This window comes from Aptenodytes patagonicus, chromosome 7 (genome assembly GCF_965638725.1).
Source record: "Aptenodytes patagonicus chromosome 7, bAptPat1.pri.cur, whole genome shotgun sequence".
In the NCBI taxonomy this organism is placed as follows: Eukaryota; Metazoa; Chordata; class Aves; order Sphenisciformes; family Spheniscidae; genus Aptenodytes; species Aptenodytes patagonicus.
In genome coordinates, this window is record NC_134955.1 from 63,182,853 (window position 1) to 63,204,747 (window position 21,895).

General features: G+C 47.3%; 1 protein-coding gene across 5 annotated transcripts in view; it reads left to right on the plus strand.

Annotated features, from left to right (window-relative positions):
- Window positions 1–21,353, plus strand: part of INF2 (inverted formin 2) — a 45,204-nt gene extending 23,851 nt beyond the window's left edge. For 2 of the 5 annotated variants that reach the window (XM_076345562.1, XM_076345563.1), the window contains exons 5-23: window positions 303–336; window positions 1,403–1,544; window positions 1,649–1,790; window positions 2,327–3,331; window positions 4,574–4,719; window positions 4,806–4,867; window positions 5,498–5,600; window positions 5,685–5,770; window positions 6,287–6,387; window positions 7,675–7,745; window positions 7,859–7,966; window positions 8,962–9,032; window positions 9,650–9,770; window positions 10,321–10,485; window positions 11,184–11,286; window positions 12,150–12,308; window positions 13,358–14,122; window positions 15,613–15,672; window positions 19,117–21,353. In XM_076345562.1, the coding sequence (XP_076201677.1) occupies window positions 303–336; window positions 1,403–1,544; window positions 1,649–1,790; window positions 2,327–3,331; window positions 4,574–4,719; window positions 4,806–4,867; window positions 5,498–5,600; window positions 5,685–5,770; window positions 6,287–6,387; window positions 7,675–7,745; window positions 7,859–7,966; window positions 8,962–9,032; window positions 9,650–9,770; window positions 10,321–10,485; window positions 11,184–11,286; window positions 12,150–12,308; window positions 13,358–14,122; window positions 15,613–15,671 (3,443 nt within the window). In that variant the 3' untranslated portion in view covers window position 15,672; window positions 19,117–21,353. Of the gene's footprint in view, window positions 1–302; window positions 341–1,402; window positions 1,545–1,648; window positions 1,791–2,326; window positions 3,332–4,573; window positions 4,720–4,805; window positions 4,868–5,497; window positions 5,601–5,684; window positions 5,771–6,286; window positions 6,388–7,674; window positions 7,746–7,858; window positions 7,967–8,961; window positions 9,033–9,649; window positions 9,771–10,320; window positions 10,486–11,183; window positions 11,287–12,149; window positions 12,309–13,357; window positions 14,123–15,612; window positions 15,673–19,116 lie in introns of those variants that run through there. The other 3 variants (XM_076345564.1, XM_076345565.1, XM_076345566.1) reach the window with 3 other exon arrangements.
- Window positions 21,354–21,895: the final 542 nt, after the last annotated feature.

The window sequence follows — 21,895 nt, forward strand, 5'->3', positions numbered from 1 at the left end:
ACTGTTCATCTGACTGATTTTAGATGTCTAATTTGGAATGAGGTGACTCGTGCCCCAGAAGTGCCTGTGTCCCTCAGTAACTCCAGGGGGATGCTGCAGTGGTTCACACAGCTGCAGACGTGTGTACTGTGGGTCTCTTCATTTACCAGGTGACCCTACCCACTTTGACAGATCCATCTAAAAATATTTTCACTTTTTCTCTCTGCAAAAAGTGTTTATGAGCATAACATTATATAAAGATCGTAATAGATCAGTGCCAAGTAGGTCATAATGCCAATATATCTCTTTTTTTGTTCTCCCAGGGCTTCAGCTGTTGGATATTTTAGACAAGCTAAGGTAAGGATCACTGTTTAAATTTTCTTTTATAAATGAGATTCACAGTAACGTAGCTGTGGAAACTTAATACTTATCAGCCTTCAGTTGTGTGAAGTGTACCTGGGTGGAGTGGACCACGCTAGTGTGCACCCGTTACACAGGAACCAGAGGCATTAGGCCAGCATTAAGACTCTCTCACCAACCACAGTGTCACGGGGACAGCTGTTGGTGTAGATGGCATTGACAGAGGCTCTGGGCACAGATGGAGCAAGGCTCAGCAACGTCCTTGTTGAGGCTGCGTTTCGGACTGAACCTGAAGTGATGCTGCAGGCTCACTGAGCAGCTTGCTGTATCCAAACCCCTTCACTGCTGGTGTTGGTCCCAGAAGCATCCAGCTAAGACACTTTACTAATGCATATCTGGACATACCTGTCTTCGCAGTTTCTTAATTTAAAAATTATGTTCTGTCAGAAACACCCATGATAAATTCTAAAATGCATTATATGTGAGTTGCAGTTATCCATGTAACTGGAATTGCTCCATTCAACCCCATAAAAATTAGGGAGGAGACGATCTTTCAATACTGACAACTAGCAAGGCTAGAGTTCCTGCACTGAGTGGTCTCAAGAGTGCTGAAAAAGTTGGCTTTAGAGTGTTTGGGGGTTTTTTAATCCGATTTTGAGTATCAGAGAAGGAAGTTTTTCAAACAGAAGCACCACTGGAATATTTTCAATTTGTCTCGACTTTAAAAAAAAAAAGAAGAAGGTGGCCCAGCTTCAAAAAGGTAGAAATGCCACTCTGTTGTTGCAGCTTCAAGGAGAAGTCCATACAAAGCATACACTGGGCCAGGTTATGCAATTAAAAGTCCCATTCATTTATATGTGTTGACTGTAGAAAGAGGTACATTCAGTTCAAGAAAGGATGCACTGATGGCATTTGATCCTTTATAAATAAGGTAGAGTTGGGTACTTTCATCACCGACTGGCTGAGTCTGAGAGGTAAAGAGACAAAAGCCATTTAAACAAAAACAATCATTTGAAAATCAGTGAAGGCCTCTCCAGTGAAAATGAATGCTGTAATATTGCAGAGACATAGAGGAGGAGGATCTGCTTATCCAGTGTGATACATTTGAAGAGTTCAAGATAGAAGATGATGAGGAATTACTGAAGATATGTGATGGGATAAATATGAACGATCATCATGAGGTCTTTTCATCTCTCTTCAATAAAGTAAGTAGGCCCTCATGTGGGGCACAAAGTCATGCAATGGCAAAGTTAACACACTTTGCTTGGGAACCAGCCTTGCTGTGACGGAAAGCTGCCCTGTTTTCCAGGTGAGTCGCTCTCCGGTCTCCATCCAGCTGCTGTCCATCCTCCAGAGCCTGCTGCACTTGGAACCATCTCACCACTCCAGCCTCCTTCTGTGGGAGTCCTTGGATGCGGTAGTGAACAGAGCCCTTTTGCTCGCAAATGACAGTAAGAATGACGTATCCATCCAGCCTTGCACTCTCCTCTTGTTTTCCTCGTCCCACCCAGTGCCCATAAAAGTCCTTCCCAAATGCACAAGAAATAATCTATGGGACTTGCTAAGAGCTGAAGCTGGGACAAAGCTACACCTGCTGCACAGGGTCAAGTCTTGATGCGAAGCCCCAGCCATGTGGATGCCAGTGAGAGCTGGCCACGTTTAGCAGTGGTCTCGGAATTCATGGTTATTAACCATCTCGCCCTGATGGTTAAGTCCTGAGCTGTGGGTCATGGGAGTAAGGGGGAATCTGTCCTCATTGGCATCTTGCTGCTGGTGCTGGCTAGTCTTGCTGGCAGGCATGCTCTAAACAGTGTTTATGGGCCAGGACCATGGGAAGGAAAATGCCTGGAAGCTAAAAGTGCAGTTGTGTAAAGTGACTCCAGGGAGTGGGCTCTGTGGCTCCAGATCTGCTGCTTGGCGAGGGTTGAATAGCGTGAACTAACCTTTGGGCCCCATGCCCTTCTCTGACCCCGACCCATTTCTCTAGTCCAAGGTAACACAGTTGAAGAAGTCATCGAGAGGCTGTTATCTATCAAGAAACATCCAAACAAGCAAAAGCGAGCTGAAAACCGGCTGTCCGGGAGTGCAAATGGAGGTGTCCAGGCTGAGCTAGAGCCATGTGCACAGGCAGCTCAGAGCCCAGCGGGATCATCAAACCCCTCCAAGGCACCAGCACTTCCCTCAGGGCCACCCGCCAACGAAAAGATCTCGTCCTCCCAGCTCACAGCCTGCTCTGCTTCGCCAGAGATATCTAACCCTCCACCCAACACTGCTCCTGCCCCGGCACCTCCACCCCCACCACCTCCACCCCTGCCCTCTGGCACAGCAGCCGTGACCCCCACGTCTCCCATGATGAATGCACCTCCAGCCCCTCCGATCCCTGGCATCCCTCCACCCCCACCCCCATCGCCAGGCATGGGGGGCATCCCTCCACCCCCACCCCCATTGCCAGGCATGGGGGGCACCCCTCCACCCCCACCTCCATTGCTGAGCATGGGGGGCATCCCTCCCCCTCTGCCCCCATTGCCCGGCATGGGTGGCATCCCTCCACCCCCACCTCCCTTGCCAGGCATGGGGGGCATCCCTCCCCCTCCGCCCCCATTGCCCGGCATGGGTGGCATCCCTCCCCCTCCACCCCCATTGCCCGGCATGGTTGGCATCCCTCCCCCTCCGCCCCCATTGCCCGGCATGGGTGGCATCCCTCCCCCTCCGCCCCCATTGCCCGGCATGGGTGGCATCCCTCCCCCTCCGCCCCCATTGCCCGGCATGGGTGGCATCCCTCCCCCTCCACCCCCATTGCCCAGCATGGGTGGCATCCCTCCCCCTCCACCCCTCCTGCCTGGCACGGGAGGCGATCCTACAGAAGCCGTGGTGGCCTCTCAATTCAGCTGCCCTCTTGGCTCGGACAGGCCTCCCTGGAAGACGGTGAAGACACCAACGTTGAGAATGAAGAAGCTGAACTGGCAGAAGCTGCCCTCCAATGTGGTGAGAGGTGGGTGCTTCTGTCATAAAGTCACTGCTGCTTTAGGGGTCATCCAGGGGAGAAAACACTATCTTTGAGTTTGTCAAATGTGGTTGACTCCATTTAGATACAGAACTTCCCTGATTTCCATTACATCTGACCTGCAGAGCTTAAATAGAAGTGGCCTGAAACTTCTAACATAATATAATAACCATTCCAACTAAATCAGTGGTTTGGAATAGCTTGTTTATAACTAAAATTCTTTGAAATTAAAAGAAGGGGGAGGGATGGGAATATTTCCCTAATCCACCATGATATGCTTTAGGCTTGAGTTCTCAACAGGCTCTGATCTGGATTCCCCAGACTTTCATTCTCCAGTTCATCTTTACTTGCGTCTGGGTATACTAAAGTTATGAGTAATAGTGCAGGCAAGGATCACATCACAGTTCAAGAACGACATTGAAAGAATTGGAGAGCCGTGAGAATCATTGACTTGTCTCTTGATTTTTGGGTTACATTTCCCTGTCCTAGTGGATCCAAAGAGAAGCATGAAATGTGAGAAGAAGCCAGGACAGGCAACGTCAGCTTTGTCCTAGACAAGCAAGACATCCACTGCATGGAAGCTGGCATAGGTGAAGTCTAAATAAGGCGTGTTTTCAATCACAGGAGCAGTTAATTGTTGGGATTATTACTGTAGAGACTTCTACAGGCACGTTTGGGTGATTTTTTTTTTTTTTTTTTAATTTTTAAGGAAGTGCAATGGGAATTAATTCAAGCAGTCCTATAGCCAGCATTATACAAGGAGGCTCGATTATAAAATTAAAAATGGAGGAAGGCCACAGTCAGAAAATGTCCAGGTTGTGGCCAATCCCTCAGCTAGCATGCAAGGAAGCAAAAATAACATCAGCCATGGGACTAGGAAATAAATGGACGAGGTCCTTCTCATGCTGATCTGGTTTGCCTACCGTGGAGGAGAATGCAGTTGTATAGGGAGGGATGGGGCCGTAGGGCCTCTGTGTGCCCACTGCTGCATCCCCTTACCAGCGCATCTTGGGGTAAAGCACCAGGTTTAATTACCCTTCAGGCCCTTTGGATCCTGTTTGTGGGACTTGTCCCTCCTAAATAATTAGCATTTGTTCAGGACTAATATGTCTCTTCTTATTTCATTCATCTTCTGAGAAGTGCCCTTTCTAGCAACTCACATCATTGCCCCGAAAGCCAGGAGCTTTCAGCTGTCCCTGTAGCCAGTCTGAATACCTTGTCTTTTTTCAGAAAGTCACTCAATGTGGGCTTCAGTGAGCAGCAGCAGCGAGGAAACTATAGAGCCCAATTACACAAGCATAGAGCAGCTGTTTTGCTTTCCACAACCAACCCCCAAGGAGAAAACGGCCACACCAGTGAAGGCAGAACCGAAGGAGGTGAGGAGGTCCCTCTCGTTCTTTCGCATAAAGATCACTGCAGACAGCTCATCTAATACGAGATATCTTCTTTTTCTTTAATGAAGATCACATTTTTGGACTCCAAGAAAAGTCTCAATTTGAACATATTTTTGAAGCAATTTAAATGGTAAGATATGGCCAATTTTCATGACAGTTGACAAAACTTTGAGCAGGTTTTGCATAGTATCTGGGTGGTCCTCATGAAATCTATTCTAGCCAATGTGCTTTGGTGGTCTATGTTACTGAAACATCTGAACATTTCCCAGTTTCTCCTATACTGTCTTTAAAATACTGGGTGTAGGGGTTTAATTGCATTTTTACCTACAACATCCCTGTAAGTTGGAAAAGGCATTACATCTCCATGTGACAGATAAAGTTGTGGCACAGACTCTTAGGGTGACTTAGGCTGTGAGACGCCTCTGGAGGTCAAACCCCTCTTCAAAACAGGGCCAAAGGAGAAGTTAAGAATGAAATTTTTTTTTTTAAGGTAATCAAATGCCCAGAGAGAGTCATCTGAGTTGCAGGATTGATCTCTGGCCTTGAGTCATTAGACTAGGGCCAGAAACAAAATTTGGGGCATAGCAGGGATCCAGGTCCTGATTCTGAGTTAATGACAGGGACATATCTTTCCTTCTGGATTATTGTGGCTCTCACTAGGGAAAGCACGGAGCACTTGCACAGATACTTGTCTCGGTAGTGTGCGATTGTGGAAGAGGGGCCTTCGGGTGACGGCTGACTCTGCTCCTCCTCCCTGCAGCTCCAACGAAGAGGTGGCTGCCATGGTCCAGAACGGGGACCGGACCAAGTTCGATGTTGAGGTCCTGAAGCAGTTGCTGAAGCTACTGCCTGAAAAGCATGAGGTCAGGAGGAAAAATGGTACCCTTACTTCACAGAGCTGAACACACAGTGCAGTCCTGCATACTTGATTCTTTATTTCTCATTAGATAGAAAACGTGAAAGCCTTCAAAGAGGAGAAATCAAAGCTTGCAAATGCAGATCAGTTTTATCTTCTCCTCCTTCAGATTCCCAGGTAAGGGTGTTGGTCATGAACTTCAGCCCAGTCTTTTTCTGGGTTTACTTCTGGGAAGTTTAAGTTTCTTTACAGGAGCCTCACAGGCAGACACTGATGGATATAGCTGGTGGATTCCCCCTTCCACCTCAGAGCCATCCATTCCCCCTTACTCTTAGATGAAAGGCTGTTGCTGCTCCAGCACCTCCTCTCCCTCTGAAGTAGCAGAAGCTGGCCCAGACCCAGGGTCAGACCTGCCCAAGGAAGCCACATAACAAAGGCAGTGCCAAATGCAATGCTAAGAAGGGGGACCCCATATCACACACGGTGGTCAGTCTTCTCTTTGCTGATCACAGTGCGTCAGCAGAAACTACATCCCCACTGATCCCCAAGGCAAGCGGCAGCCCCTGGTATGATGTGGATGAGGTTGGCAGCCATGTTGTGGGGTTGCCAGACTTACTGGTGATGTGGGAAGAGGGCCACTGTGCTGGCCAAGATCACAGTGCCCTTAAGCTTTGAATCAATCTCTGTCCTTAGCTACCAGCTGCGCATTGAATGTATGCTGATCTGTGAAGAGACCACCGTTGTGCTGGACATGATTCAGCCGAAAGCTGAAGCCATCCGGAGAGCCTGCGAAGGTAAATGACCTGACCTTATTTCTGGGTCTTATTTATGACAGGAAGCTGTAAACCCCACAAAAACTCCCTTGGAGCTCTGCAGTGAGTCTACACAGCCCCCAAAAAAGTCCCCTGTGGTCCATTCACTGGTTTGCTGCAGAATACAGGGTGCAGCTTTAGGTATCTCCACTGATGGTCAAAGCCCTTAATAGGACCAGAGATAATTTTCCCTCACCCTCAGGCCTCTTTTTCTGCAGCAGCTGTTTTCCTCTGAAACACTTGCAACAGGGAAGCATTGGAAGCTTGTCAGCCCTTTCAAAGGAGCTGAATTTAGACAGCGGAGCTGGCCCTGTTACAGCTAATTCATCCAGCATTATTTACCACGTTAAGACCTTCACACCGCAATTTTCTCTGCTGCCAGAAAAGCACACCCCAAACTTTCCCCAGAAAGTAGTGATGCTTTAGTTCTTCCCTGCCTACAAGTGGAACCAGAAGAAAAAGTTTGTTATTTTGAGAGATTATGCAATAGGTTTCAGCTTCCTGTGGCAGAAACCTCAGGTCCCACTCTGCTGAGAGCAGGATATCTCTCCTTGGCACTGTCAAGTGCTGCCTGTCCTACAGGACCAGTTACCCCAGCTCCTGCCAGGGGTTTCTTCAGCTGGCATTACAGCTGCCTGCTGGGATAAATTGAAGCTTCCCCCAGAAAGTGTTTTCCCAGCAGCCCAGTTGTCCTTTTGGAGCTGTTCCTGCCTCAAAGCTGAGAACTTCAGAAAGCACACCACTGCAGCACCCTGTCATAAGAGCAAGGACAGGGACTGTACCCTTCATGCCCTGATAATCACCTCCACCATGCGAGACCAAGAACAGGGCGAGCGTGTCTGGTTTTAGTGGCTGGCAGATAATGGCAGGGCTGTCAGAACTGGCTTCACTGCGCAGCTGAACGGAGTCTGCAAGATTAAAATTGCAGCCCAGTTACCCTCATCCACACCAGGGTAAATCGGGGTACTTCCAAGGAAGGCAACGAGTTGATGGCTGTTAGTGAGGAGGGTCCAACTCAGGTTATTTTCCATCAGGAATGAGAGACCAGATGTAAAGAAAGAAAGAAACGTAAGTCAACAGAAACTTTTACAACTCGTGGGATTGAATCTATGTAGAATCAGTTTCTCTGCAGGTTGGGCCATTGGGCTGCAAAGCTGAAATATCAGATTTGGTTTGGTGGAATTCAGAATCCCAATTTCAGTGCAGTTACACCAGGAAATGTTCTGGTGTAACAGAGGCTTTTGTTTAAAAGTCCTTTATGTTTTTCAGATCTTCTGAACAGTCATCGCCTGCCGCTCTTTTGTCAACTGATTCTCAAAGTCGGAAACTTTCTGAACTACGTAAGGACTTCTTTTGTCTTGTCCTCCCCCCATTACAGTATGTGGATGATCTCCTTTAGGGTTGTAATTTGGGTGGACACAGGAGTTACATCTGCTTTCTTTCTATCTTGTAGGGAAGTCACACAGGCGATGCCGATGGGTTTAAAATCAGCACTTTACTCAAACTAACAGAAACCAAAGCAAACCAAACCCGCATTACGCTGCTCCACCATATTCTGGAGGTACCACTGCCAAGTCCTGGGTGATAGGGAAGGGGGAGGATTTTGTCACAGATGAACCATTTCTCCTACTCTGCTTTCAGTTAGTGCCACATGCTCATATTCGTATCCTCCCTGGCTAGCTGCAGTGTTGCAAGTTGGGAGCGTTCGTATCACTTTGGCTGGTGGAGGCTGCTTGTGGGCACTACTCAGGAAGCTCCTTATTTTAAGATTTGTTCTGCTTTCCTCCAGCATCTTTCCCCACAATGTCCGGAACTTCCTTTTTTGTATTTGTGCTATCTCCACATCATCAGCTGCAAACCACAGAGCACATGGCTACCAAAGCTATCCTGGCTGGTCTGTACCCATTCAGCCCTTCTGCCTTTCCATGGCCTCTCCCTTTTCCACCAGACTATGTCCGAGCTTTTCATGCTCCTCTCCAAGCCCCCATGGCTTTCTTATTCCCTGCAATGCTGTTTTTTCCTTTTTTCTCCGTGCTCTGCTCTGCCACCTTCATTCATCAAGGTCCTTCCATTCCAGTTATGCATGTTCAAGCCCTGCTTTAGCTGGCAGTAGCTTCAGCAAGCACAACCATGAAAGTAAATTATGCAAATAAGATTTAAGCCCTTTTGATACTCTTCTGAGACTGTAGGAAGTGTCAGACTGCATCAAACCACAGTCCTGCTTCCTCCCATGGCCGAAAGTAGGTGTCTCAGAAGAGGGTAGAAGAAGAGCTCAGCAGCAGGTCAGCTTTGCTTTGAACTATGAGTATTTCTCAACATTCAGCCCTCTTGTATGTTTTTATAGCCTGGGAGCAATGCCTTCCCTCTCTGAACGTGCCATCCTGTTTTGAATGCGGCTTGGCTGTGCGAGGCAAAGCAAACTGCAGAAGGGGAGCAGCAGCAGGACATACCGCAGTTGTCCTTCCTGAGCACTTCTGCCCATGTCTCTTCCCCCCACCTTCCTCTCTCAGCTCCTACTACACAGCAAATAACACTTCTTTCTCTCTTGCGCTTTAGGAGGTAGAAAACAGCCACACGGACCTACTGGAACTGCCAAAGGATCTTGAATATGTTTCAAAAGCAGCAGGGTAAAATTGTGTGTCACTTCCTTCAAATTAAAAACAAAAATAAATTCCATACACATCAACAATGTACCAGAAATCAGGGGACACGCAGCTGGTATAGCACATTAACAAGATGGCATCTTATTTAGTTTTAACCGAAGGATTTGGTTGATGAATGTTGAAACCCCATCGTTCTACTACAGCTGGCAACACTTAGGGCTGAAATTTGCAGAGCGTTCAGTTAATGCTGCCTCCCAGGCCCTTCCAAAATCTGCACTGCCTTTGTGGTAGCAGGAACTTCTGAAGGCCAACTACCCAGAAGCATTTCTGAAGTGCCTTCAACCAGGGAAAGTGAGCTAATGCCGAGCTCCGAGGGTGGAGAACAGGTGGACTTTTCTGGGGGCATTCATCTACACAACACACAAAGTTGTAGGTAGACCTGGCAGCCTTTTCATAAGTGCTGTGGAGGGAGGCTGTTTTCCATGAGTTCGGACTGTATAGAGAGTTCAGAGCTCAGGTTTCAGTTCAGTGAAGTGGTGGCAAGCAGAGGGACAACCAAACCACCAGCTCAGACTTGTCCACTCTTTGGTCAGTGCAGGATGCTGGAGTGTCAACTAATATGGAGTTCCATGTGATTTCAGAATTAATCTTGATGTTATACGCACGGAGTCCAGTACCAATTTAAAGAAGTTGCTGGAGCTTCAGCGAAAGGTCTTATCATCAAACGATGATGTGAAACAACAGTATGAGAAACCTATCCAGGTCAGTAATGGAACTCCCTTATATCTCCCCCGTTACACACACAGAGGCAGTGCAGGGTACATATGCAGCTGAGGAGGCTCATGAAAGGGCGGAAAATATTGCCGCAAGACATGCTCTCAAATTTGGAAATAGGCTGTGATGCCACACAACCCATCGGTGTTTATTTGCCACCTCCACCCAAAACCTAGATACCAAAGGCCCCCGCCCCAACTGTTCTCTCCACTCTGTTGTGTGACTCCTCACTTTGAGTGAAGATGTTCACCCTCTGTGTGGATCACCAGAGTAAACCCCTTCTTTTGGGATTAAGCTTTGCATTGAGCTTTCCGTGTCTTGCTCAAGCCACCCCTGTAAACTGGCAATAGCACAGTCACCAGGAGCAAAGATCATCTGCAAATCTGTTTCTTCCCACCCCATAAGCTCTGCTGAAGTTAACCACCAGGGCTCCAGAGCCCTGCTCGAAGCTCTTATGTTGACATCCTTTTTTCTTTAAGTGCACTTCACTCATTGTCCTCTGGATGGTGTTTTACTGTGTATATTAAATGCATTTCAGGATAGCATTGATGCCTCCAGAAAGCTGGAAGAAGAATTTGAAACCATCGAAAAGAAGAGAGAAGAACTTGCAAATTATCTCTGTGAAGACCCAAGCAAATTGTCCTTAGAGGACATATTTAGCACCATGAAGACCTTCAGAGATCTCTTCATCCGAGCCCTGAAGGTTGGCATCTGCGCACATGATGCTGAGCATCCCTAGTACTGGTGCATGCCTCTGCTCCGACAGACAGAGGTGGGACAGGCACCCAAATCCGCTGGTTACAGCCCCCTCCTTTCAGCGCTTGGCATGAGGTCATCCGGGGAAGGGGTGTCTGATCCCTGCTCCACTGCTCCTCATGCAGTGCTGGTGCTCCTGGCCTGGCCCAGGCCCTGGTGACTTGTGATTTCAGTGGAGCTTTAGCTGCAGAGTCACAAAGATGCTTTGGAGTCAAGTGTGTAAGTTTTAGAGGAACGATCTTATGAAACTTAACCTTTCACTCCAACCTGAGCAAACAGGCTCAGAAAGAGGATGTATAGTAAAAAGGCCACCAATTTGGAGGAAATTGTGGCTTCAGTACCTTCCACTTTTGCCTCAGCTAATGGTCAGGCAGAAGATCTGCACGCTGGTAGGTAGCTGTGTTAGGCAGGTCACTGCTGCCACCTCCTACTGGGATGTGGCAGAGTCCTGGCCAAGGCAGTGGTGTCCCTCTCACCCTGTTGGCAAGACAGCCCTTACTCCCCATGCCCATTTTCTTTATTGCACAGGATAAGGCCAGAATTTCTCTTCCTCCTTTGCAACCACCTGCAGATCATCTTTCTCATCATTGACTTTTCTAGCAGACATTTAGCCAACCTTCTTATGTCCCTGTTACCTCACTGCAGGAAAACAAGGACAGAAAGGAGCAAGCTGCCAAAGCAGAGAAGAGGAAGAAACAGCTGGAAGAGGAAGAGGGGAAGAGACAGAAGGGAGAAAATGGAAAAGTCAGTGAGTATCTGAAAGGGCTTCAAAAAAGGGAGATGGACTTGCGATCCCAAATTGGCTGGGAGAGCCGACAGGAGCTCTTTGCTGGTCCTGTTTTAATGGACCAGTAGAGGTAATTTATTTTGTGGGTTTCCAGGTGCTGGCTGACTAAAGGCTTTTAGGTGTCTTACAGCCATAGCTAAGAATTGACTTTTCACAGTTGCAGCTGGGCAGAGAAGTTAATTTTAGGTTTGCTGACTGAACAGCAGAGAAAAAAAAATCAAATTGAAACATTTCAGTTAACTTTTTCAGTTTCTAAACATAACTTTTGAATCCCAAATCTAACAAGAAACATTTGATCCCCCCCCCCCCCCCGCAAAATCCCCATATACACTTGAATAGTCTGTCTTTACCAGAGACTACCGACATCCCAAAAATCTTGCAGATAACTTAAATCTGCCTTTCTCTGGATGAAAACAAAAGGCACAACTGAAAAGTACAATCGGAAGAAGCTGAGAGGAAAGAAAATTCAAGGTCCTTTTCCTTCCCCCCACCCCACCCCACAGAAAAAAGGTCCCCACCAACACGGATAGCAAACAGGAGGTGTTTCAAGGTCTTGGTACAACCGGGCGCAAGGACGGGCAGAGCCAGTGCCACTGGTGCCAGCCTGTAGCACCCAGGCTTTCGGGTAGACCCTTTGGCTTCAGCCAGGACACGCTGCTGCAGGGGCACAGAGCATGGGCTGCTCCCAGGCCTGGCATCGGTGCCTTGCTTTTGCCCAGTGGTTGCTTTTACCAGGACAGCAGTACCTGCCCCAAGCAATAGCGTCACTGCAAAGTGTCCTTCTGCCCCATCTCATGGGGCACCATTCTCTCCCTCTCTCTCAGTTAAGAAGGGAGTGGTGAAGCAGGAGGAGGTGTGCATCATCGATGCGCTGCTGGCCGACATAAGGAAAGGGTTCACGCTGAGAAAGACAAAGAACAGACACGAGTCGGATGCAATTCCTAAAACCTCACCTGCAGAGAGCCCGGAGGAGAGCCAGTCTGGTAAGGACACAGACCCGACTGTACCTGCAGCTATTCATTCCCATCTGCCCCTGAGCCTGAGCCAAGCACACAAGCAAGAAGCCTTCACATTTGCATTTGGGGCATTTTATTTAAGGACACTCTGCAGCCAGTGCTGTGGAGAAGAGGAACAGAGAGCCCTGAGCTGTTGCCAGCCAGGTCTGCCCTGGAATTAGCAGCAATTTGGAGCAGCATGGCCTTGCACCCATGCTGATAAACCCTCTGAGAGGCACAGCCCATGGGTCAGCCACAGTACCATGCTGACGGAGCGCTGGTGTCATCCCCACGTGAGTCCCCTCTGTGCTATCGAGTCTCAGTAGCACAGCTTGCCACTGCCTTGGAGACTGCTGCGCCCCGTCTTAGTCTACATTTGGGAGTCTAAAGCAGCCCTTAAAAAAAGATTAGAAAACCCTGTTTGCAGAAGGACCTAAGTACTTTAGGTGCTTTTTAGGAGACAGCCCATGGGTTTAGCTTTTCTTTGGTCTCTTGACCTTGGTGTCAGTGCACATTAGATAAGTTGAAGGACATTGGCCTACCACAGAGCCTGACTTGTGCACTGTGGCTCCCCTAAACATGCTTTGCAAGGACAGGATTAGGCTGGCTGATGGGCAGTTTTGAAGTCCTCATGCACCTAAGCCAGTGGTCCCACCTGGTTCAGGACCTCGCAGGCAGGTTCCCTCTTCCTGCCATGGGCTTTCAGGCACCCTTGCAAGTCTGGGGGCTTCCATGGAAATCAGCTGGTTGGCAGCAAAGACACATAGATACCTGCTGAAAACAGAGCAGGGGCTTTGCTGAGCTGGAGCCTTGGAGTCCAACTGGGGCGACCACAGGGTCACCCACTTACACCACTGGTATAAGGAGGGGAGGTGCAGGGAGGATAAGATGGTGCTGCCTCTGCATAGCTGCTTTAGTGTCAGTGCACCCTCCACAGGCAGCTGCTAGCTTGTAACCTCTCCCAGTGGCAGAAACACCTTGGCTGATCCCAGGTGCAACTCTGCAGCTGTGGCTGATTGCATGTTTTTTGTTTAAAGGAAAGAGCATTAAGGATCCACAAGCAGCAGGAAAGCAAATTGATGATAAGGCCAAGCAAAACAACGATGGTCATCCCTCAGAAAGCACTCCCCCTTCAACCACTGCCCTGATGGAGATGAGTGGAGATGTTACAAATGCCTCAGCTTCAAACCAGGCGTTATCTAAAAACAATGCTGGAGGAAATTTGCCACCAGAGTCCTGGACAGAAAGCCCCTCAGTAAGCTTGGTGGAAGCTGACGGGGCCAGTCAGCCCATGCCAGGTGCTGGGATGGAGCCGGCAGACAGCTGGGCAAGCCTCCAGCCAAGCACGAAGAGTGGCTCCATTGCCTTCTCTGCTGCTAACATAGGCACAGGGATAAGGTTTGCAAGCAGCAGTTCAGGCACTGCTCTGAGAGACCAACTCAATGGATCCATCTCAGAAGGCCAGGACAATGAATGCCCAGCTGATGGCTCGGAGAGCTATAGGCTGGTGCAGGAGCCAGAAACCCAGCCGAGCGAGACTGGAGTCGACACTGGCAGTGCTCAGTCCACTCCCTGCAATGAGGCTCATCGGGCAGAGTCGAAAGAGATGGCGAAGGAAAACGAAGACCCTGGTACAGACTCGCTGTTGGACACCTCTCAAGAGAAGTCCTTCTCGGAGGAGCCAGCCACCGACTCCTCTTGTTCAGCAACACTCCCCCCAGGGCAAACTCACACCGACAGGGAAAAGCAGAGGCCATCTGGGAAACGGAGGAAGAAGAAGAGGCACAGCAAAAGCTACTCAGGTAGCCTATTTCATATATAGCCCTCAGGGACTGAGTTAAACTGGGGAGGCTTCCTCGTATATTTGTATATATCTGTTCCTCCCCACTTCGAGGTTCAATGCCCCCTGCCCCTAGAGCAATGCTGTTTCATGGAGCTGTTATTTTTTTAAACCTGAAAGAGATTTAAAAAAAAAAACCCACAAGCATAGTTCATTCTCTTGACATTTTTAAGTAGTTTATAAAAGGGTAATGATGAATCAATAATTAAAAAATCCATTACACATACGCAGTAAAGATAGCAATAAGCACATCTGTCAAGTGTGCTAAAGACAGCTACAAGGCACAGTTATGTGCAAACAAGAGCTCCATTAGACTCCAGAGCAGTGATTAAGAGCAGTTAATACTGGGTACTTAATCAGTGATCATCCCCTCTCAACTACTTATAAACACATAAAACCAGCAACATCAGTGCTGCAGTGGGGTTGTTTGTTTTTTCCTCTCCTAAGCCTTGTTGCAAGAGCACTTTGCCTGCAGTGACTTGACAACCTGCCCCAGGGGTACTTCGGGTGGCTCCTGAACATCAGGCCCTCAAGCCATCGCTGCAGGGTGACGGGAGTAAGTCAACAATTGAAAAAGAGCATCTTGCTGATGCTTCTGCGAAGGATCATATTTGGCCGGCCAAATCGGTCCCTTGTGCTGGGCTGCTCCACTGGTGCTGGGAGAGAGCTCAGCCCCCGGAGGCGTGGAGCCACCCAGGTCTCCGTCTCACGGCGAACGTCCACAGCCGGTCCCAAACCTGGGAAGTGCATCCAAGTCCCTCAGGCTCTACCGAGCTGAAGCCACCCTTGGGTGGGTACTTTAGTCGCAAATTAGAGGTGCCTCATAGGGAAGACACATGGGTCTGTCAGCCTTTAGAAGGATGCAACATACTGTCCAAAGCCTGGTTTCTGCAAGATTCTAGGGTCAAACAAATGGGCAGGAAAGTGGTGGAAGTCTCTTTCTATCAATGATGTTTAATGTTTTTCCTTCCAAGGAAGGTGGAGGAGAAAGGAAAGGAGGGTTTGAATACCCACTGCTGAGAAAGACGGCATGGGTTGAGCATCTACCACAGAGGGACTTACCCTTATAATGCCGGCATACCCTGGGGCTGTAGTTATTTACATTTCTAAACACGCTACTTTCACCTAGTTAAAAAACAAGCCACAAACCAGAAGTGGTTTCCCAGAGCAGTGGTTCCCAAACTTGCTTCCCAGGAGGCAGCAGGAGGAGCTGCAGCAACGGGAGCACCCCACACTCCCAGCCGTGGCGATGCTTTTCTGACATCTGAAATTAGTATTTCTGGCTTAAGGAACTGACCCCCCTTAAAAGCCACGGGGCTCCCTGGGCATCCAGGGATGGCATCTTAGGAACCTCTCTGCTACTAGACAATGTTTTCATCATAAAAAAATCCCTGTTGTTACATTTGCCTTGCCATGATCAGCTGTATTTAGTGTCTCTCTTTTGTTTAAAAGCAGAGGTTGAGACTGATACTGGAGATAATAAAACAAAAAAAGGTTGTGTGGTACAATGAGGTATGTAAACTCACAAAGGTGTTTCTATGTGAACTAACCACAGCATTGGGACTTTACAGACCTAATCAGTATTCAGCATATCAGCTAAGCTTTTTGTCTTTGTATCTAATCACAAATACATGTAAAATAAATTTGTTACTCTGATTTTTACTCTCCAGGGTGTTGATCTTGTGTTGAGCGGAGTCAGCGCTGATCTCCCCTCGACACAGGGTCACAACCCACATGTCTGTCCTCTGTGTCAGCAGCCAAACTGCCTTTCCCTGCGGATAATTAAAAGTCATTATTCTAACCAAGTGAATCCAGCTTCATGTGATAAACAAAGTCCTTGCTTTGATCCCATTATTTTCTCAAAAACTGTAAAAATGCAATTTCAGTACCTACCTCCTGCGAAGAACAATGTTTGCTTTGCTTGTGGGTAGCCACTTCCTATAGCACTGTTTAAATACAGGTATCTGGAAAAGAGAATAAAACACTGGACCCAGGGAGAATTACTAGTTGGGGCAAGACACCAGCTCCAACTCAAAGCCAAATTCAGTTCCAGAGTTGCACACGAAGTAGCACATTGGAGCAAACAGACCGTGCATACTTCTTACGTGCATTCATGCAGCTTTCTGGGATGGGGGCGGGGGGGTGTAATTTGGCTTTTGTCCCCTCAAAAAATAACATAGGTAAGCCTAATTTCTAGTGAAACTGTGTACCAAGTTCCCTGCATCCTTCATTGATGCTGGCAACATACAGTTGCCCCTCAAAATAAAAATTAAGGAGTTTCAGGATGAGACTTCCATTTGCAAAACTTTGCCTGTTTTTACAGCAAGTAGAAAGAAAAGCAAGAAAAAGAAACAATCAAAACACCCACTGTACTGAAATTGCATTGTTATGCGTTGTCCTTTCCATGCTGATGAGTATCTCTTATGAACTGAATCAATAACGTCAAGTCTCTCACTGTCTCATTTCCTGAAAGGAAATTCATTCTCCAGCATCCCCAGTGCCCGGGGCTGGAAGCCCAGCTGGGAGCCCTGCTCCCCTGCAGCCTGGCAGCCCTGACCCCTTCCTGGCCTCTGGGGTGGCAGAACAGAGAAATCTCTGCAGGATTTCCACACAGGGTTGCTTTTATTCCTGCACCTGAAGCATCATTGCTAGCAAGAGAAAAGGAGGTATAAATTGGGTAGTTACAGTCCTGACTACTCCTGCTCTCCTCTTGGCCCTTTCCATGCCGTACCACAGAATTACATCAAGTGGAAAAGGGAAGTAGCTCTGTTGTTTAAAAATCCTAAGGAAGATTTGCAACAAGAGCAGAAAATAGTAGCAGCGAGGCACAGGTAAGAAATATGTCAGGACCAGTGGTCGTGCTGTACAGGGAGGGCAGCTGAAACCGTGAGTTAAGTGTAACTCGGATTATGTATGTTTTAAGCACAGCGATTCCAGCATGCGGGCTTTAAAAAAGTCATATTTGAAAAAAATAGAGACAGAGACAGCTTTGAATTCCCCTTAGAAGACATAGGAAAGCAATATAGAGGAATGCATGGACAAACAGTATCTTTATGAAGTGACCGAGTCAGGCAGGATTTCCAGCACATGCTTGAAATGCAGCGCCTGACGCAGCCGCATCGCGCCGGCAGCACCCGGCTGTGCTTCGGGGCCGGGAGGGCAGAGACGAGCTGCACCTTGAAACTTGCAATTCCCTTTTTCCTCTGCTCCCATCTTTATGTCACTTGGAAAGGTTAGAGGAAACAAAAATCCGTTTGCTTCTCTTAGTGTCCAGCCACAGTGCTTCCTCACCCAAATGCAGCTCAAGTCCGTCCCTCTTGATATGATAGACTCAGCAAGCCTAGAGCGCCCCGTCAATATTTTTTCCTAGGATGTTCCACCTCTTTTTTTTTTTCTTTTATTTATTGTCCCAAGTGCACGTGGTCTGTTCAGGTCACAGCACCAGTTCTCTTCTGGTACAGGATATTTCTCTCTCTGGTGGATTTGCTGGATGTTGAAGTTGCTGGGTCTCAGTGAAGCCGCAGGAATCTTATTCCTTCTTGTGCAGATCCAGCTGCGGGGATCAAGACTCCATCCCCTTATCAGTTTTTAGAGCTTCTGTAACAGCAGCAGAGTAAGGGCAGGAACAGCCCGTGACTCTATGAAATAATATTAAGGAGCAGTAAAAGAGCGTTGTAATCAGCTACTGAACTCTTGCCTCGCCTTGACTATATCTTGGTATGCAGCAATTTCTGTATCAATGTTCTCTGAATGTCAGCTTTTACACCCAAAGAGTGGTATCCCACATTATCTCCTTGCTCCTGAAAGAAATGGTTAAGCCTGTTTTCCCATGGAATCGAGGCACTGGTGGTCACACTGTGTTCATATGTGCGCTGGTAACATCTGAACTCATTTCCAGCCAAATCTGAAAAGAGCTTGAAGAAGGACCATTTAAACAAAAGGTGACGGTCAGACAGAGAAGGGACGGTACAAATGCGTGGACTCAGGGGAGATGCTGTTTGCGTTCCCTTGTCTTAGACCCTAGAGAATCACTACAGACAAATGTTCATGTCTGTTCGTGCAACTCCCTTTTTCCTCTCCTGCCATCTTGATGTCACTTACTAGGGGAAACGAAAGTCTTGAAAGCGCAAGTCCATGAGCAACCAGGCTTTGGCAATTTCCTTGCTCACAAATCTACTTGATTTATTCCCTAGAAGATAAAAGAACAAATCAAACAGGGAGCACAGGCCAGTGCTCCAAGACCACAGCCTGGTGAGGAGGGAGGGAAGAGGCAGGAGGGGGACACAGCGCTGCCTGCCAGCAGCTATGACATGCACGTGGCACAGCGGGACATCAGCCTCTCCCTGCAAAGAGACAGCAGGGTTTGAGAGTCAAGGTTTTCCTTCTTTTTTTGTTGTTTTTCATTGTTTTTCTTTAATTCTAGAGAACCAGATGCTTCACTTCCCCTTCTGCAGACTCAGTACTGTCTGTGGGCAGTTTTCTAATGGACCACAAGAATGTAATCAAGCTAATGCTCATCTTCCTATATGGCCTTTGCCTTCATGTCTGTCATTAGAAATGGTATTTGCTTTGGTTATGGAGTGAGACAGGCTCTTAAAAATGACAGTGTGCCACCCCATCCTTCTGACAGTCCTGCTAAATCCTCTAGATTTAGTAAGTTCAGCAATTTAATATCTAGATATTATATATTCTGCTTGGAAAACACAGGACTCATGTTGTTGGACTGAACTAGTGCCCAGCTCAAAAGCAAAGTTGCGCAAACTCTTGAACATCAGGATCAGTTCTGGAAACATGAAGTTTTAATTAAGTACATAAAGATTTAGCTCTACCTGTTTTTAGGTTATCTGAAACCGGTTTCCCTAGTAGCATCCCGACCATTAGATACACACACATGTAAAAACACACCGCTTTTGTTTTATAGCTGCAAATAATTTGCATTTCCCCCTCCTCCCGCAGGTGTCACGGCAAGGCAGAAGAAATAACAGAGACCCAGTGAATCACTCACGTGTCCCCGGAGTGCTGCCAGCTTCTCAGAAGCCAGGCTCTGCATCGCCAAAACGCCACCGTGGTCACCTCTGCCCCACCAGGACGCACCGCTTCTCCTCGCGCAGCCTTTCGCTCCCCTCCCCGAGACCCAAAGAGCCTCCCCTGAGACTTCGGCCCCCTCGGCCCGTGCCTTACGCTGGGGGCCCACGGGAACGGGGGACGGTTCTGCGCCTGGTGGCATGAAAGGGTCAGACCTCTCACCCGCTGTCCTCAAAGCCAAGTCTTTGAACCTGCTCTTAGGCCAAACTCGAAATGACAGCTGAGTGTGGCCCAAGAAAGGACCACAGTGTTTAGCGCTCAGAGAAATTTTAAAAATAGCAGTGCCTCAACTAAATTAAGGGTATAAATTAAGCAGTGGCTGTACCATCACAGGTGGAAGCATGTTACTCCCTCTTCTCATCGCCCACTGATGATTTATATTGGACCAGGTCCAAGACCCAGATCAGACAAACGTATTTTTACTCTCAATCATTTAAAGCAAGGGAAATCGGATACAGGGAAAAAAAAGGTTAAAAAAAAAAAGCATGTATTTTAGTAAGCATATGGCCATATAAACAGTGTCTGGTTCCTACATGACGCTTATGTGCAATTAAGTTGAAGCTCATCAGTAGTCTTCTCACATGCACAGATGCGTCCATCAACTTTTGGAGAACCAAGGCCCCGGTTCCTGTTATTAAAGCACCAGAAATACATTTTCCAGAGTGCTCTATTGGATGCATTTTCAGCTCATCCTATAGTAAATCTCTGGGTTTGAACGCCATTGTCAGCTGCTTGCACTCAAAAGTCTTTGTGTTCAAGCTGCAGAATGTGTAAATTCATGTTACTTTTGCTTTAAAACTGGGAATGTGCAGTATTGTGTTTTCAAAATTCAGAGCTTTATTTCTCAAGTTTTGTAATAACATTGTATCATAGTTTTGTACATAGCTGTCCATTTAAAATGATCTATGTTTGTTGAATCTGTGGTGTGATACTGTGCTGAAACATGAATCAAGTGGAAGAGCTGGGTACATTTAAGAACTATGCCTTTATATGGTAACTCACTGTGGCTAGACTAATGTTCAGGCTAAAGTTTATTTTGCTTTGCTTAATGGGACTTGTAATGTCCTTGTAATACTAAGAAGTTAAACCAAGAATTAAATCACTGGTTTATTTTAACGGAAGCATTGCTATGGCCATATTGAGAATCGGTTAACAAAAGCAAAGATCAGCTGAGAGCAGGCGCATGGGCAGCTTCAGTTCAGGAGGCCCCGCAGAGCGGCACAGCCCCGTTGCCGCTGAAATCCCGTTCCCGGCTGGCAGAAGCAGGCAGAACCCCACCGTTTCCTGCAGAACCACGCAATCCGCCCAGGTTTGACTTGCAGGACTCTCTCTATCACGTTTACAGGTTTCCCCTTTTTCTTCCCCTTTTCCAGTCTCAGAGCACATCACCCAAAGCATCAGTCCTTTTGCTCCCATTAATCCAGCTTCTCTGCTCTCACATTAGACCCCAGGCTACAAAAATCTGAGTATCAAACACGTTTTCCCAGCAGCTTTGCAACCTCCGTGTTTCCAGCAAGAGCCTTCCAGCAGCCAGCCTCGTCCTCCCCACCCCGCTGTTTTATCGATAGGAACATCATCATTTTGAGATTCAGGACTCGCGAACAAACAGGCTTTCCGGGTGTTACCTAGGGAACCTTACCTGCTGATGCCCCGCAGGCTGCTCTCTTTAGATGCTGCAGCAGGTGTCCACTTCTCCATCTGGGTCTTTCAGCTACCCCCAATTCCACCTAGAGAGAGCAGCTCTTTTCACACAGCCAGAGGTTTTATTGCTCTGCGTTATTACCTCGGCCTTCAAAGAGAGGGGTTTTGGCATTATCTTTCCACTGCCCTCAAGAGTTTATGGAGAAATGGGTTATTTTGAGCCACTGCCTGTTCTTTGTTCCATAGTCATCTGTGAAAACTACATTAAATTATGTATACAATCACATCCCAATAAGCAGGCTGAAGCTCAGCATTTATAATTTATTACTCCAGAGCCACTCTGCTTCCATTACAGTGATTATTTAAGAACAGGGGGACAGAATTGGAGCAGGTCAAAGAAAGATGTTCAACTGGGATGTGCAGTTTTGCTCTATTTGTGACCTTGAAATAAAGCTCATGATCCTGAAGATGTTTCAGTGGTTGCAAGGCCAATTTAATTGCTGGTAAAAACAACATCACTTGCAGCTACTTCAACAGGTCTGCGGTCATTTAAGCCAACAGTGAGTTTGGGCCTCAAAAAAGAATTCTTGTGGTATATTACAGTGACTGCACATGGAGTCCAGTATGTAAACCAGCCTGTGAACACCACAAGTTTCTCGCTGCCAAATAACTGCATGTTCCTTAATTAAACATTGGCTATATGATAAAATGAAGCTATGGAAGAAATCAGCAGAAGTCTTTTCCAAGTATTTCACATCAGAATTCCGATATGTTTAATGGGATGGATTTTCAGGGTTTGTTTTTTGGTTTTTGATTTTTTTTTTAATTTATTTCAATACTGAAAATATTTCAAAGTTTAGAATAAAATAAGTACTTGACAAGTTTCCTTTCTCTTGTGGGGATGGGGAAGGCCTATGATTCACCGGAATATGTCCATCAAAGTCCTATATTTTCCACATAGTTTATAAAGCACCTAAGCATACCATTGTTGTATATGCTTACCATTGTT